Source organism: Erinaceus europaeus, chromosome 17 (assembly GCF_950295315.1).
Source record: "Erinaceus europaeus chromosome 17, mEriEur2.1, whole genome shotgun sequence".
Lineage (NCBI taxonomy): Eukaryota > Metazoa > Chordata > Mammalia > Eulipotyphla > Erinaceidae > Erinaceus > Erinaceus europaeus.
In genome coordinates, this window is record NC_080178.1 from 7,108,689 (window position 1) to 7,121,685 (window position 12,997).

Below are 12,997 nucleotides of genomic sequence, written 5' to 3' on the forward strand. Positions count from 1 at the left end.
ATATTGGAAGGGGCAGGGTACATGCAGAATGCATATACTCGTTAGGATATTCTTGAGTTGCTGTCAATTTCTATGTGGGCCTCTGAAAAGTCATGCATTCATTTATTTATTAGAGGCAGAGAGAAGAGAAAGAGAAGAAAGGAGGAAAAAGGAGAAGAGAGAGGAGAAAAAGGAAGAGGAGCAGGAGAAGAAAGAGGGCTTGGGAAGACAGCATAATGGTTCTAGGAAAGATTTTTCATGCCCGAGGCTCTTGAGGTCCCAGGTTCAATCTCCAGCACCACCATCAGCCAGAACTGGGCAGTGCTCTGGTATTTATCATTAATTTTCACCAAAAATTAAAATATGTGAAAACAAGACCGAGGAGGAGGAGGAGTATAAGAAGAAAGAAAACACCACAGTACCAAAGCTCCCTTCAATGTGGTGAGGGCTGAGGTCAAACCTGGAGAAAAGGCATGGCAAGGCAGCACACTAAGTGAGCTCACCAGCCCCCTACATGTTTCTGCGAGAGCAGAAAAGAGAGCCAGAGCATTACCCTACTACATGTGATGCCGGGTATCAAACTCAGGACCTCATGCTTGAGGGTCCAATGCTTCATTCACTGTGCCACTTCCCATGCCACCACAGACTTATTTGGGGGACTTTTTCAGAGCCCATCCAGGCCGTCAGAAACTGCCTTGGTTCAAAAATTGATTGGCCTGCTTAACTGTCCAAGGCATTCTCTGGTACTGAGTACCAGACCGACTTCTCGCTGCTTCTAAAACCCAAATCTAGGTTCAAAAGACCCACCCCACACCCCACACCCCACACCCCAGCCATGTCAATTTGTTCCCAAGTACACCCGAGGCAGGGTCTGAGAACGTCTGCAGAACAAACACCACCACATTCCCAGAGTGCTACGTGTCAGATGCCTAGTTTTATGGTCCAAGCTCATGTGGACTTGCCTCCTCTCTCCTAGACACCCAACAAAGGCCCTGGACCGTTCCCCAGATCTGGATGGAGACCGTCTCTCCTCCCTCCCAGCAGAGCCCAGCACTGGGACCAGCCCAGACTCCATTTGTCCCACTAATGAGCCTTAAGTGTTTGGCTTGGGTCCTTGCCAGTTCCTACAGGGGAAGAGGGGTGGGAGGGAACGGGACTGAACTCATGCCAGGCCAGCTTTGTCAGGCTTGAGGAGGGCGGGGACAGACACAGACGCACCCAGGGGCACAGCCTGGCACCACTTGAGGCCCACACCTCTCCTTTCCTCTCCACTTCAAGGGGATTCCCCCTTCACCCACCAAAATACAGGTTTCTGGGCATGTAGTGGAATTCTGGGAGGAAAGGCCCAGAAAATGCATCTGAATCAGCACTGCAGGAGGCTGTGATACCTTGAAGACCCACCACTCCAGGTAGTGGGTGATGGGGATTCCGGGCAGGTCTGTGAAACTGTACAAGTGCATCTTTCCAGAGTGTTCACAACTTTGAAAGGATCCTCAAAATTACAGAAGGTCCCGAGATGCTTTGGTAAATACAATTGTAGCTCTGACTCTAACTCAGGGGCTCTGTTCATATCCTGCCAAACAGCCAAGAGCTTGTTTTCACTACACTTTAAAGGGAGGGAATGTGTGAAAGAGGTTGGCAAGTCTGGGAATCCAGGATGACCGTGAACTAGGCTGAAAGATAGTAGGCTGCCAGCAGCCAGGGATTTGGGTGTGGAAGGCCGAGCCTGAGAGATATTTCCCAATGTAAAGGCTGAAAGGGCCTTAAAGCCTCACAGGAACAGGGGCCGGGCAGTAGCGCCCGGTTAACCAGGTTAAGTGCATGTAGTATTAAGCACAAGGACCTGCACAAGGATCCAGGTTTGGGGGAGTCGGGCTGTAGCGCAGCGGGTTAAGCGCAGGTGGCGCAAAGCAAAAGGACCGGCATTAAGGATCCCGGTTCGAACCCTGGCTCCCCACTTGCAGGGGAGTCGCTTCACAGGCAGGTCTGCAGGTGTCTATCTTTCTCTCCCCCTCTGTCTTCCCCTCCTCTCTCCGTTTCTCTCTGTCCTATCCAACAACGACGACAATAATAATAACTACAACAATAAAACAACAAGGGCAACAAAAGGGAATAAATAAAATAAAATTAAATTAAAAAAAGGATCCAGGTTTGAGTCCCCGGCTCCCCACCTGCAAGGGGGGACACTTCACAAAAGGCAAAGCAGGTCTGCAAGTCTTTCTCTCTCCCCACTTCTTCTCAATTTTTCTGTCCTATCCAACAAACTGGGAAGAAAAAAAAAAAAGGCCACCAGGCACAGTGGATTCATAGTGCTGGCACTGAGCCCTAATGATAACCTTGGAGGAAAAAAAAAAAAAATAGAAGGATCACAGGAACCAGTTTCCTGTCCAGTGGGAGATGAATTTCTTTCTCTCGCCCATTGGCCAAACTATTATTTCTCAGTCTCCCTGGCAATGAATAGGAATTGGATTCTGGCCATTGGAATGACAATCTCCCAGAGGAGTCTCACCTCTCTCCACCAGTAGTCAGGGAAGACCCCTAAGACATCCCCAGTCCCCTCCCCCTAAGTTGGAAGAGGAGCCACAACAGGGAAAGAGCCTGGGTCCTGAGTGACAGTGAGGCTCGATGTGTCCACACCACCAAGCCACCCCAGTCTGTGCCAGACTGTATTGTGTTGAGACCTGGGAGGGTGCTGGAATTGGCAGCCAAATGTCCTTGGAATCCTATGGGTGAGGCAATGATTCAGCCAAGTGCTCAGTCTCTGGTGACCTCCTGAGTGGGTAGAGGAGGGCAGGGGTGTAGTCGCTTCCTGAATCACAGTCTAGGGTGAGGGGGTCCGGGGTGCTATGACCACACACCATAAGCCCGGGCAGCACCAATTCCCAAAAAACTTTATTGTTTCAAGTGACAAAATGTCCATCGGTCTCTGTGGTGCACCCCAAGCAGGGTGGAGGGAGACCCAGGGTGGGGTGGACGGGGGCAGGGTTCCACCCATTACAAAAAAATCAAAGGCTTTTTATAAAAAATGCTATAAATTGGTATCAAAAGAAAAAAAAAAAAAGAGGGGGAGGAGGGGAGGATGGAAAAGAAAGCAGAGGGGAAGACACGGAAGAAGATAAGGAGGGACCAAAACGTTCAACCACTGAGAACTGAATCTAGGTTGGGAAGAGGGGATGCTGGGATGGGGGTGGGGGGTACAAAGTGCATAAATGTGCCTCCCCAGATGCTCCTCAGAGGTGGAGTGGGGGGCAGAGGCTGCAGTTGGGGGTGTGGTAGGGCCCCAGCGGGGACCCCACAGGAACTGCCTGAGACGTCCAGATGGGAAAGACCTGCAGGGGGGAAGAAGACAAGAGGTCAGGATAGAAGGAGATGGGGCTCTCCAGATGACAGGCACGACTAGTGCATGGGTGTGGGGGTCCCAGGCCAGAAGAACTAACTGACCCCCTCAGCAGTTGGGACCGTGCTTGAGTCCAGGGAAGAGGATGTGACCTCACAGCATGAACCTGATCCTCTGACCCATCTCCTCTGCAGCCCTAGTAGGGCACCCATCCGCTCACCAACACCCACCCCCCACCCCCAGCTCTCCATTCCCACAGGAATCTCGCCGAGGTTCCCCCCCACAGACAGAGGAGTCCCAACAGGGAAGGAGCTGGGTCCTGAGTGACAAGGGAGGCCTGGATGGGTCCCCACTGCCAGGTCAGGCCATACCCTGGCTCCTCAAATAGAACCTGAGGGGAAGCAAAGGGAACCCCCACCCCTGTCCAAGTCTGATAGTTTCATTTTATGTGTTTCCAGCCTCACAGAGAAAAGGGCAACAGAAGCTCAGAAGCTAAGAACTCAGAGAGAGGATGGCAGGGCCTCCACACCCCTGAACCCCATTCCCCCAGCCAGGCCCCAAGCCCAGGCCCCTGCCCTCACCTCGGCATCTTCACACCTTCTTCTTCTTCAGCTTCAGGGCTTGCAGCCAATTGGGCGATGACCCTTCTGACCTAGAAGGCAGGGGGTTTACCAGCCGTAAGGCAAACTTTTCCAGAAGGCCAGACAACAGGGAGGGATGGCCAAAGCCCCCTCCAATCAGAAGAGGTCTGGCCCTGAGATGGAGCTCTATTTGGGAGCAGGCCAGCATCCCTTCCACTCTCCCCTCTCAGCCACCTGGGTTCTCGGGCCAACGGTCCAATTGTTGGACACCAGAACTCTGATCACCTACCCTGAGGATTTCTCTGGCTTGGGAGGTAACGTGAGGGGCTTTCCCAGCCCTGGGACCTTGCAGGACTTGGAGCGCTGGACGGCGGACTCCTTCTGGTTCGACTTGTTCTCCGTAGGCTCTCCCTCCTCAGCAGAGCGGTTCCGGGGGCGCAGCCTGGCCTGAGACACAAGTGTGGGACTCGTGTACACTGGAGGTCCAGGCGAGGGCCCCTCCCAAGAGTTTGTGATCCCCACCATCACCCTGTGGTCCCTTTCACCCACAGGGATGAGAAGTCACCTATAAAACAGCAGCCACCAGGGGCTGGGTGGTGGCGCAGTGGGGTTAACCGCACATGGCTCGAAACACGGGATCCTGGTTCGAGCCCCCGGCTTCCCACCTGCAGGGGGGGATCGCTTCACAGGTGGTGAAGCAGGTCTGCAGGTGTCTATCTTTCTCTCCCCCTCCCTCCAATTCTTTCTGTCCTAACCAATAACAACAGCAGCAGTAACAAACAATAATAACAACAATGACGACAAACAAGGGCAACAAAAGGAAAAAATAGCCTCCAGGAGCAGTGGATTCATATTGCAAGCACTGAGTCCCAGCGATAATCCTGGAGGCAAAAAAAAAAAGAACAGCAGCCCCCAAAAGCTGGACCGTTGTTTTGCACACAATGGGGTCCCCCCAAAGATACCACTGAACTGGCATTTATATACCTTTCCCATATTTAGGAGCTACTCTCTGCTCTGCTCCAGCTCTGGATCCAAGTCCAACTCTGACACCACCTCCCCTTTAGCCCATCTGCATGTTAGCTGTCGGGCTCAGGCAAAAATCATGGCCCCTTGGAATATACCTCAAGTAGACATTTCCAAAATGGAGACCCCAAATCTCATCTGCTCTATTCTTACCTCTAGGTTCCTGATTATTAAACAATGTGTTCTGCTTTATATCTTAATGCTTTTCAGCCACCAAGCTGCAGATGCTACCATGATGCCAACCTGATTTCCCTGGACAGACAACCAATATGTCCTAGAACCTCACCTCCCCAGAGCCCTGCCCCACTAGGGAAAGATAGAAACAGGCGGGGAGTATGGATCCACCTGCCAACACCCAGTGAAGAAGCAATGACAGATGTCAGACCTTCCACCCCATGAAAATTTTTGGTCCATACTCCCAGAGAGATAAAGAATAGGGAAGCGTCCAATGGAGGGGAGGGGATGTGAACTTCGATGATGGAAATTGTAGCCCTCTTATCCAACAGACTTGTCAACCATTATTACATCAATAAAATTAAAAAAAGATACCACTGAACTGAATTCAGACGGGGGGGGGAAGGGGTTCTGGATAGAGACGGTGGGGAGATGACAGCCCTGTGTCTTCGTATATTCTGTGTTCTCTGCCTGAAATGATCCCCAGAGTCCCTACCCTCCAGATCCCGCTAGCTGCCCAGCCTCAAAGCTAAGAGGAAATCACCAGGCGATAACCTCCCTTCTCTCTCTCTTCCAGTGACACAGAAACATCTCTCCACCTCCACCTCCACTCCCACCCGACCAGTGCTCGCTGTGGACAAGGCTCGCGCCCCACCCTGACCCCTCGGGAGTTTCTGGGACATGAGTTGGCCTTGTTGTTCTCTCTAACCTGCTGAGCGCAGGGTCCAGCAGAAAGAGAGGAAGAAGGGGAAGCAGGGATGAGGGGCAGATGGATGGATGGATGGAAGGATGCGGCCGGCTGCGTTTTCTGAGAGACAGAACAGATGGTACCTTCAGGGCTGACGGGCTCAGGCCAGGGAAGAGGTTGACTTTCAGCCCCTTGGCGCCCAGGGACATCCGTGTCCGGCGGTTCTGGGGCTCCTCTACCACCTCTTCATCTGACGAGGGCATGCGAGAAGCTCGTGGCTCTGTGAGGACCAAGATGGGGCTCGGTGGGCAGTTGTGCCAGCCCCCTAAAAGACCTCCCCAGACAGACAATGCATTGTATCCTTTATTATTATTATTATTATTTAAACCAGAGCACTGCTCAGCTCTGGCTTATGGTGGTTTGGGGAATTGAACCTAGAACTTTGGAGCCTCAGGCATGAGAGTCTCTTTGCATAACCATTATGCTGTCTATCTCCTGTATTTATTTATTTACTTTAATTGCCACCAGGGTTACTGATAGGCCTGGGTGCTAGTCCACTGCTCCTAGTGGCCATTTTTTCTTTTTTCCTTTATTTGACAGGACAGTGAAATTTGACAGGAAATCTGAAAGGGAAGCGGGAGGTAGAGAGGGACAGAGACAGTCACCAGCGGCACATGCTTCACTGTTTGTGAAGCCTCGCCCCCTGCAGGTGGGGAGCGGAAGCTTGAACCCAGGTCCTAGGATATGGTAATGTGGCACTCAACCAGGTACATAGATACCCAGGGCCCCACCACCTCCTTTTTTTTTTTTTTCTGATACTTTATGTATTAGACAGAAACTAAAAGAAATGAGAGGGAAGGGGCTGGGTGGTGGTGCACCTGGTTAAGCACACGTGTTATAGTGCTCAAGGACCCGGGTTCAAGCCCCCGGTCCCCACCTGCAGGGGAGAAGCTTCATGAGTGGGTGAAGCAGTGTTGCAGGTGTCTCTCTTATCTCTATCACCCCCTTCCCTCTCAATTTCTGGCTACCTCTAATAAATAAAATAAAGATATTAAGAGAAAGAGAGAAAGAAAGAAAGAAAGAAAGAAAGAAAGAAAGAAAGAAAGAAGTGAGAGGGAAGGGAGAGAGACAGAGAGGGAAAAAGAAAACGAGATACCCTGTGATCCGGGAGGTGGCAGTGATAAAGCTTTAGACTCTCAAGCATGAGGTCCTGAGTTTGATCCTGGCAGCACATGTGCCAGAGTGACATCTGGTACATTCTCTCTCCTCCTTTCTCATTAATAAATAAATTAATTTTTAAAAAAAGAAAGTGAGACACCTGCAGACCTGCTTCCTGGTTCATGAAGTCTCCCTCGTGCAGGTGGGAATGGGGACTGGAATGGGAGGGGGGACTAAATCCGGATCCTCACACACTTAACTGTGTGTGCGCTCAATTGTGTGCACCACCAACCAGCCCCAACAGACCATGAATCCTCCTACCTGTCGAGTCCTGGAACAGACGTGCCTCCGAGTCTGCTGACTCTGACAGGCCCAGGGTGCCGCCGGGCCGGATGGCGGGGGCCCGGTGCCCTCGCTTGCGCCCCAGGCTGGCACGGCTCCGGTACATGGCGCTGTCAAGGACCTCGGTGTCCTGTGTGGGATAAAGACACCGCCCACTGCTGTCATCTGGAATCAGCTACCTGATGACAAATCTCGCCCACAGCCCATCATCCTCTGCTTTGGGTCAGTCAGGCCTCCCCGCAGCTGAAGGGAGCCCAAGATGAGGTCCCATCTCCCACCCCAACACACGCATGACGCTGCGTGACCTTGGTGAAGGCAAAGCCCCTCAGTTGTACCACTGACCTCAATGAAGGAGAAGTCCTGACTGAGGGAGCTGGAGGGAGGCCCCTGGGAGGGCCGCCGGGGGGGCTGCAGCGGGCCCTGGGCTGATGGGCCCCAGCTGCCGTCCACCTCTTCGGTCCGGCTGGCTTCGCCATCAGGTTGAGGTCTCCAGGAAGGCAGGGGGTCCCCGTGGGACTCCCCTCGGTCAGCACCCACAGTGGTATCTTCCTCCTCCGACAGGCCCCTGAGGCTCGAAGCTGAGGATTCCCTGTGGGCTGCGGCCTTGGTGCTGCTAGCCGCTAGCATCTCCCCCAGCGGGGCCTGGGCGCCGGAGGGTGGGGAGCGGGCCGGGCATCCAGAGGGGCTGCAAGGGGGGGGGCACACAGGGCAGGATCAGCCTGGAGCCACACCGACCTCCCCTGCTTGGCAGGCTCAGGCCCCTCCTCCTTCTCTGGGATTCTCCCAGAATCCTCTGGGTTCTGAGCATCACAGAGCAGAGGAGCTAGGCCAGCACAGCAGGTTCCAAGCCTCGATCCTCCTCCACCTACAGAGACGCTGAGTCCGTCCACCTTGGAAGAGCAACGGGTTTCTCTTCACGAATGGTGAAGCAGGGCTACAGGTGTCTCTCTGTCTCTCTTCCCTATCTCCCCCCTCTCAATTTCTATCTGTCTCTATCTAATAATAAAGGACTTTAAAAAAAAAACTTTAAAAAAGAATGAGAGACATCTGAGCACTGCTCAACCCTGGCACAGAGTCGTACTGGGGATTGAACCTGAGACCTCTGGGCCAGCATCAGGCGTGCAAATCTGGTATGCTATAGAGACACCATCTTCCTGGCCCCAAAGTCCTCTGATTTACTGACTTATTTGTAAGATTTATTTACTTAAGGCCTGGGAGACAGCACAATGGTTATGAAAAAAAGGCTTCAGTATATGACTGAGGCATCAAACGTCCCAGGTTCGCTCCCCAACACCACTACAAGCCAGAGCTGAGCAGTGCTCTGGTGCCTCTCTCATTCTTTCTCTCCTAAAAATAACTTTTTTTTGTAAATAAAGGAGTGGGTAAACAAAACATTAAAAAAAGGAAAGAAGGGAGGAGAGAAGGAAAGAGAATGAACAAACCACACCAAAAAAAAAATGAAGAGAGAAAAAGGGGAGGAAAGAAGGAAAGAGAAAATAAATAAACCGCACAAATGAAGACTCTGTAGCACCCAGGACACACTGGAAGGTTACATGACAGGTACAGAGCAGACTTGGGAGCGTGACTGGATCCCCAGCACAGTCCAGCCAGGGGGATGCTCTGGTCCTTCTTCTCTACTTCTTTCACTAGTAAATCTATTAATAAGTCTTAAAAACAAAGCCCCCAAGGGGCCAGGAGATGGTGTACCCCACTGAGTGTACATGGTAGAATGTACAAGGCCGGGAATCGGGTGGTAGCACACCAAGTTAAGCGCACGTGGCGAAAAGCACAAGAACCGGCATAAGGATCCTGGTTCGAGCCCCCGGCTCCCCACCTGCAGGGGAGTCACTTCACAAGCGGTGAAGCAGGTCTGCAGGTGTCTCTCTTTCTCTCCCCCTCTGTCCATTTCTCTCTGTCCTATCCAACAATGATATCAATAACAACAATAACCACAACAATGAAAAACAAGGACAACAACAAAAGGGAAAATAAATAAATATTAAGAACATTTTTTTTAATGTACAAGGCTGAGTGGTGAAGCAGAGCTGCAGGTGTCTGTCTCTCTTTTTTTTATAGAAACAGCCACAAATCGAGAAGAAAAGGGGAAACAGAGAGGAAGAGAGACAGAGAGACACCCGCAGCACTGCTTCACCACTTGTGAAGCTTTCCGCCCTGCAGGTAGGGACCGGGGTTTGAACCTGGGTCCTTACACACTGTTGACAAGTGCACTCAACCAGATGTGCCACCACCTGGCCCCTCTGTTTCCCTCTCTATCTCCGCCTACCCACTCGATTTCCGTGTCTCTAATCAATGAATGAAAATGTAATGATAACAATGAATAGAGCCCATGGCCCAGGGTCTGGCACTCAGTGTCCTATTGCCAACAAGCTGTCACTGTAGCCCCCTCCTCTCAGGGACACCTGCCCACCTGCCACTCTCCTGAGATGAGCCAGGCCCTTAATCCCTTCAGCTCCCAGGACACAACTGTGCACAAACAGGAGTTGCTCCTGAGCCCGAGAACCAGCCCCCCCTGCCCCAGGCTACCCCAACCTCCCTGCAGTCCAGTCTCGAGAAGCCGCTCTGCCCTTCCCCAAGCCTCCTGCACTGGGGCCAGACCCCCTCAAGCCCTGCAAGCCCAGAACCATGCAAGCTCCTGCTTCCCAGCTTAAGGTCCTGTGTCCCCATGGTTCCCCCTGTGAGGTCCACAAAGACACAGACCACCCCGCCTCTGTGCCCCCAACGGCACCTGGCCCCGTGCCCTGTAGGGAGCAGGACTGAGCAAATGTTTGCAGAGTGAATGAGAGGCTGGATCACCTTGTCCCATTCAATGCAGCTTCCAGGAATCTTCCAGCCACCACCCTTGGGTGGTGACACACAGGGTGGCAGCCACTGCCTGGGTGCAGATGCACAGCACACCTCATGGCAGGATCGAGACAGACAGACACAGACACACAGACACACACACACGGCACTGGAGTCACCAGTAGGACTGAAGGAGAGAGAGGAAAATGAGTTAGGACTAAGCCGGAAGGGAGGAGGGGAAGGAACGGGTGTCAGTCTGTCCTTCCACAAGCTGCTGACAGATGGGAACAAAAAGTGGCTGGGGAAAGAGGGAGGGAGGGAGGGAGGGAGGGGGGGAAGGAGGGAGGAGGCGGCAGAGCAGAAGTGCTGCGCTGAGGCAGCAGAACAAGGAGCAGCCCTGGAGGGGTGCCAAGGCAGAGACACCCTGCTGCTGCTTAAAATCAGGGAGATTGTGGCAACACCCCACCCAGCCTGAGGCGGCGTGCCCTGCACAACTCCCCTCCCCAGGCTGAGAGCAGGCCCAAAAGCTCAAGGGATGTGTGGGAGTCACTTACACCTACTCAGAGGGAGGCCTGGCTCCCAGCCATGTAATTATGGAGCTGGGGGAGGGGGTGTTCCGGAGTGAGTAGGGGATGGTGGGAGACCCCTGGGAGATGGTGTGGCCTGTCTGAGCCCCAGCAGTCCTCGCCTGGGGTCTCAAGACACGTGCTCCTGGGGCTGGCAAAACTGACCACCTGGATTGTGTGTTGTTTTGCTGGGAAGGTGAAGTAGGTTTGAGCCCAGAGTCACTGCACTGGTCAAAGGTTTGGTCCTGTGATGTGAGTAAATCAATCTCTCTCTCTACCTCTACTCTAGAAAGGAAGGAACGAAAGGAAGGAGGGAGAAGGGACAAGAAGAGAAATAAAGGGGCCAGGCAGCGACACACCCAGCTGAGCACACGTCACCGTGTGCAAGGACTGGGGTTCAAGACCCAATTCCCCATCTGCAGGGGAGAAGCTTCATGAGTGGTGAAGCAGGGCTGCAGGTGCCTCGCTTTTTCTCTCCCTCCTGTCCCCTCCTTCTCAATTTGTTTCTACAGAAACAGAAAGTTCCTCCCTCTGAGCTCCTAGAACGCCCAGACCTGAGCCCTTCCCAGCAGGGAGAGCTCACAGGAGTGGCTGGACACTGGGTGGCAACCCCCCAGCACAGAAATGGGCTCCGACCCTCCCTCCTACTCAAGTGGCCTTACGGTGTCCCATGGCCACTGTGACCCTCAGTCCTATCCCCTATAAAATGGGCGTCCCAACTCTGCTGGGCTGGTGGGCAGAGAAATACACACTCAGTCCACAGGACCTGATTTTTTTTTTCCTCCAGGGTTACCACTGGGGCTCAGTGCCCTGCACTACTAATCCACTGCTCCTGGAGGCTATTTTTTCCCCTTTTGTTGGCCTTGTTGTTTATCGTTGTTGCTATTATTATTGTTGTTGTTACTGCTGTCTTTGTTGTTGGATAGGACATCCAAAATCAAGAGAGATGAGGAAGATAGAGAGGGAGAGAGAAAGACACCTGCAGACCTGCATCACCCCTTGTGAAGCAACCCGCGCAGGTGGGGAGCCAAGGACTTGAACCAGGGTCCTTACACTGGTCCTTGCATTTTGCACCATGTGCGCTTAACCCTCCACACTACTGCCCGGCCCCCTAGTACCTGATCTTTATTTTGGGATCCTCCTCCTCCTAGAGCTTCCTGGCCTGGTGACTTGGCTGGGCTCTCACGCCTTCATCCCACACCCGCCCCCATCACTCTGAGCCCCCATCGGAATTCCATTCACCCCACACCTCTCTCTGCCCTCGGCCTCTCCAGGTGTAAGTGCAAACACTGGAATGCAAACACACACACACACACACACACACACACACACACACACACACACACCAGGACCCCCGTAGACAGAACCACAAGGTGGGCATCATTGTCACAAGCTGTCACACTACTCCCACCCCCAACTCCATCATGAAGAGGCCTGCCTCATGACCTCAGCAGGGACACCCCCCCCACAGCAACTAGCTGGGTGAAGGTGTGTGTGCGTGGGGGGAGGGGACCAGGAGGAAGTGACTGGGATGGGCAGGAAGCTTGAGAGGGGAGGCCTGGACACAAAGGAGGGGGCTTCGCTGCCCCACCCCCAAGCTGGCCCTTGTCACAGCCCTGCTGGATAGCAATGCAGTCAGTGACCCTCAGGGCTAGCTAGTTCTGTTGATACAAAGACAAAAATGTCCCCAAGGGTAGCTCACACCCACCCAAATTTGCAAAGCAGATGTTAGTATCTCATCAGTCCCTCCAGAGATAAGCCCAGCCGTGCAGGTTCCCATCATGGCACTCAAGCAACTGGAAGCAAGTCACTCCCCACTGAGGAGACTAGGGAGAGGGGCGAGGTGGTGGTACATGCGCAAGGACCCAGGTTCAAGTGGCCAGTCCCCACCTGCAGGAAGGAAGCTTTATGAACAGTGAAGCAATGATGCAGGTGTATGTGTGTGTGTGCCTCTCTCTCTCTATCTCCCCTTTTCCAATTCTGTCTCTATCCAATAAGGGGTGCAGAGAAATGACCAATGGAAGCAATAGATTCACTTTGCAGGCACTGAGCTCCAGGGCTCTCTCTCTACCTCCCTAACTCTGGAAAGGAAGGAAGGGGAAAAGAGAAGGACAGAGGGAGTGGGGGAAGGAAGACAGGAAGGGACAAGAAGAGAAAAAGGAGCCAGGGCTGTGCGCACATGTCACTGTGTGCAATGACTAAGGTTCAAGCCCCAATTCTCCACCTGCAGGGGAAAAGCTTCACGAGTGGTAAAGCAGGGCTGCAGGTGCCTCTCTGTCTCCCTCCTGTCCTTTCCTTCTCAATTTCTGTTTCTATAGGGAGAGAGGACAGGTTCCCTCCTGGTGGC

General features: G+C 53.0%; 1 protein-coding gene across 6 annotated transcripts in view; it reads right to left on the bottom strand.

Moving 5' to 3' along the window:
- Positions 1 to 2,853: 2,853 nt before the first annotated feature.
- The window catches only part of TNKS1BP1 (tankyrase 1 binding protein 1), a 28,958-nt gene continuing 18,814 nt past the window's right edge, over positions 2,854 to 12,997 (bottom strand). For all 6 annotated transcript variants that reach the window (XM_007519564.3, XM_016186626.2, XM_060176204.1 and 3 more), the window contains 6 exons: positions 7,625 to 7,967; positions 7,262 to 7,412; positions 5,926 to 6,062; positions 4,187 to 4,344; positions 3,898 to 3,968; positions 2,854 to 3,308 (listed from right to left, as the gene is read on the bottom strand). In XM_007519564.3, the coding sequence (XP_007519626.2) occupies positions 3,908 to 3,968; positions 4,187 to 4,344; positions 5,926 to 6,062; positions 7,262 to 7,412; positions 7,625 to 7,967 (850 nt within the window). In that variant the 3' untranslated portion in view covers positions 2,854 to 3,308; positions 3,898 to 3,907. The remainder of the gene's footprint in view (positions 3,309 to 3,897; positions 3,969 to 4,186; positions 4,345 to 5,925; positions 6,063 to 7,261; positions 7,413 to 7,624; positions 7,968 to 12,997) is intronic.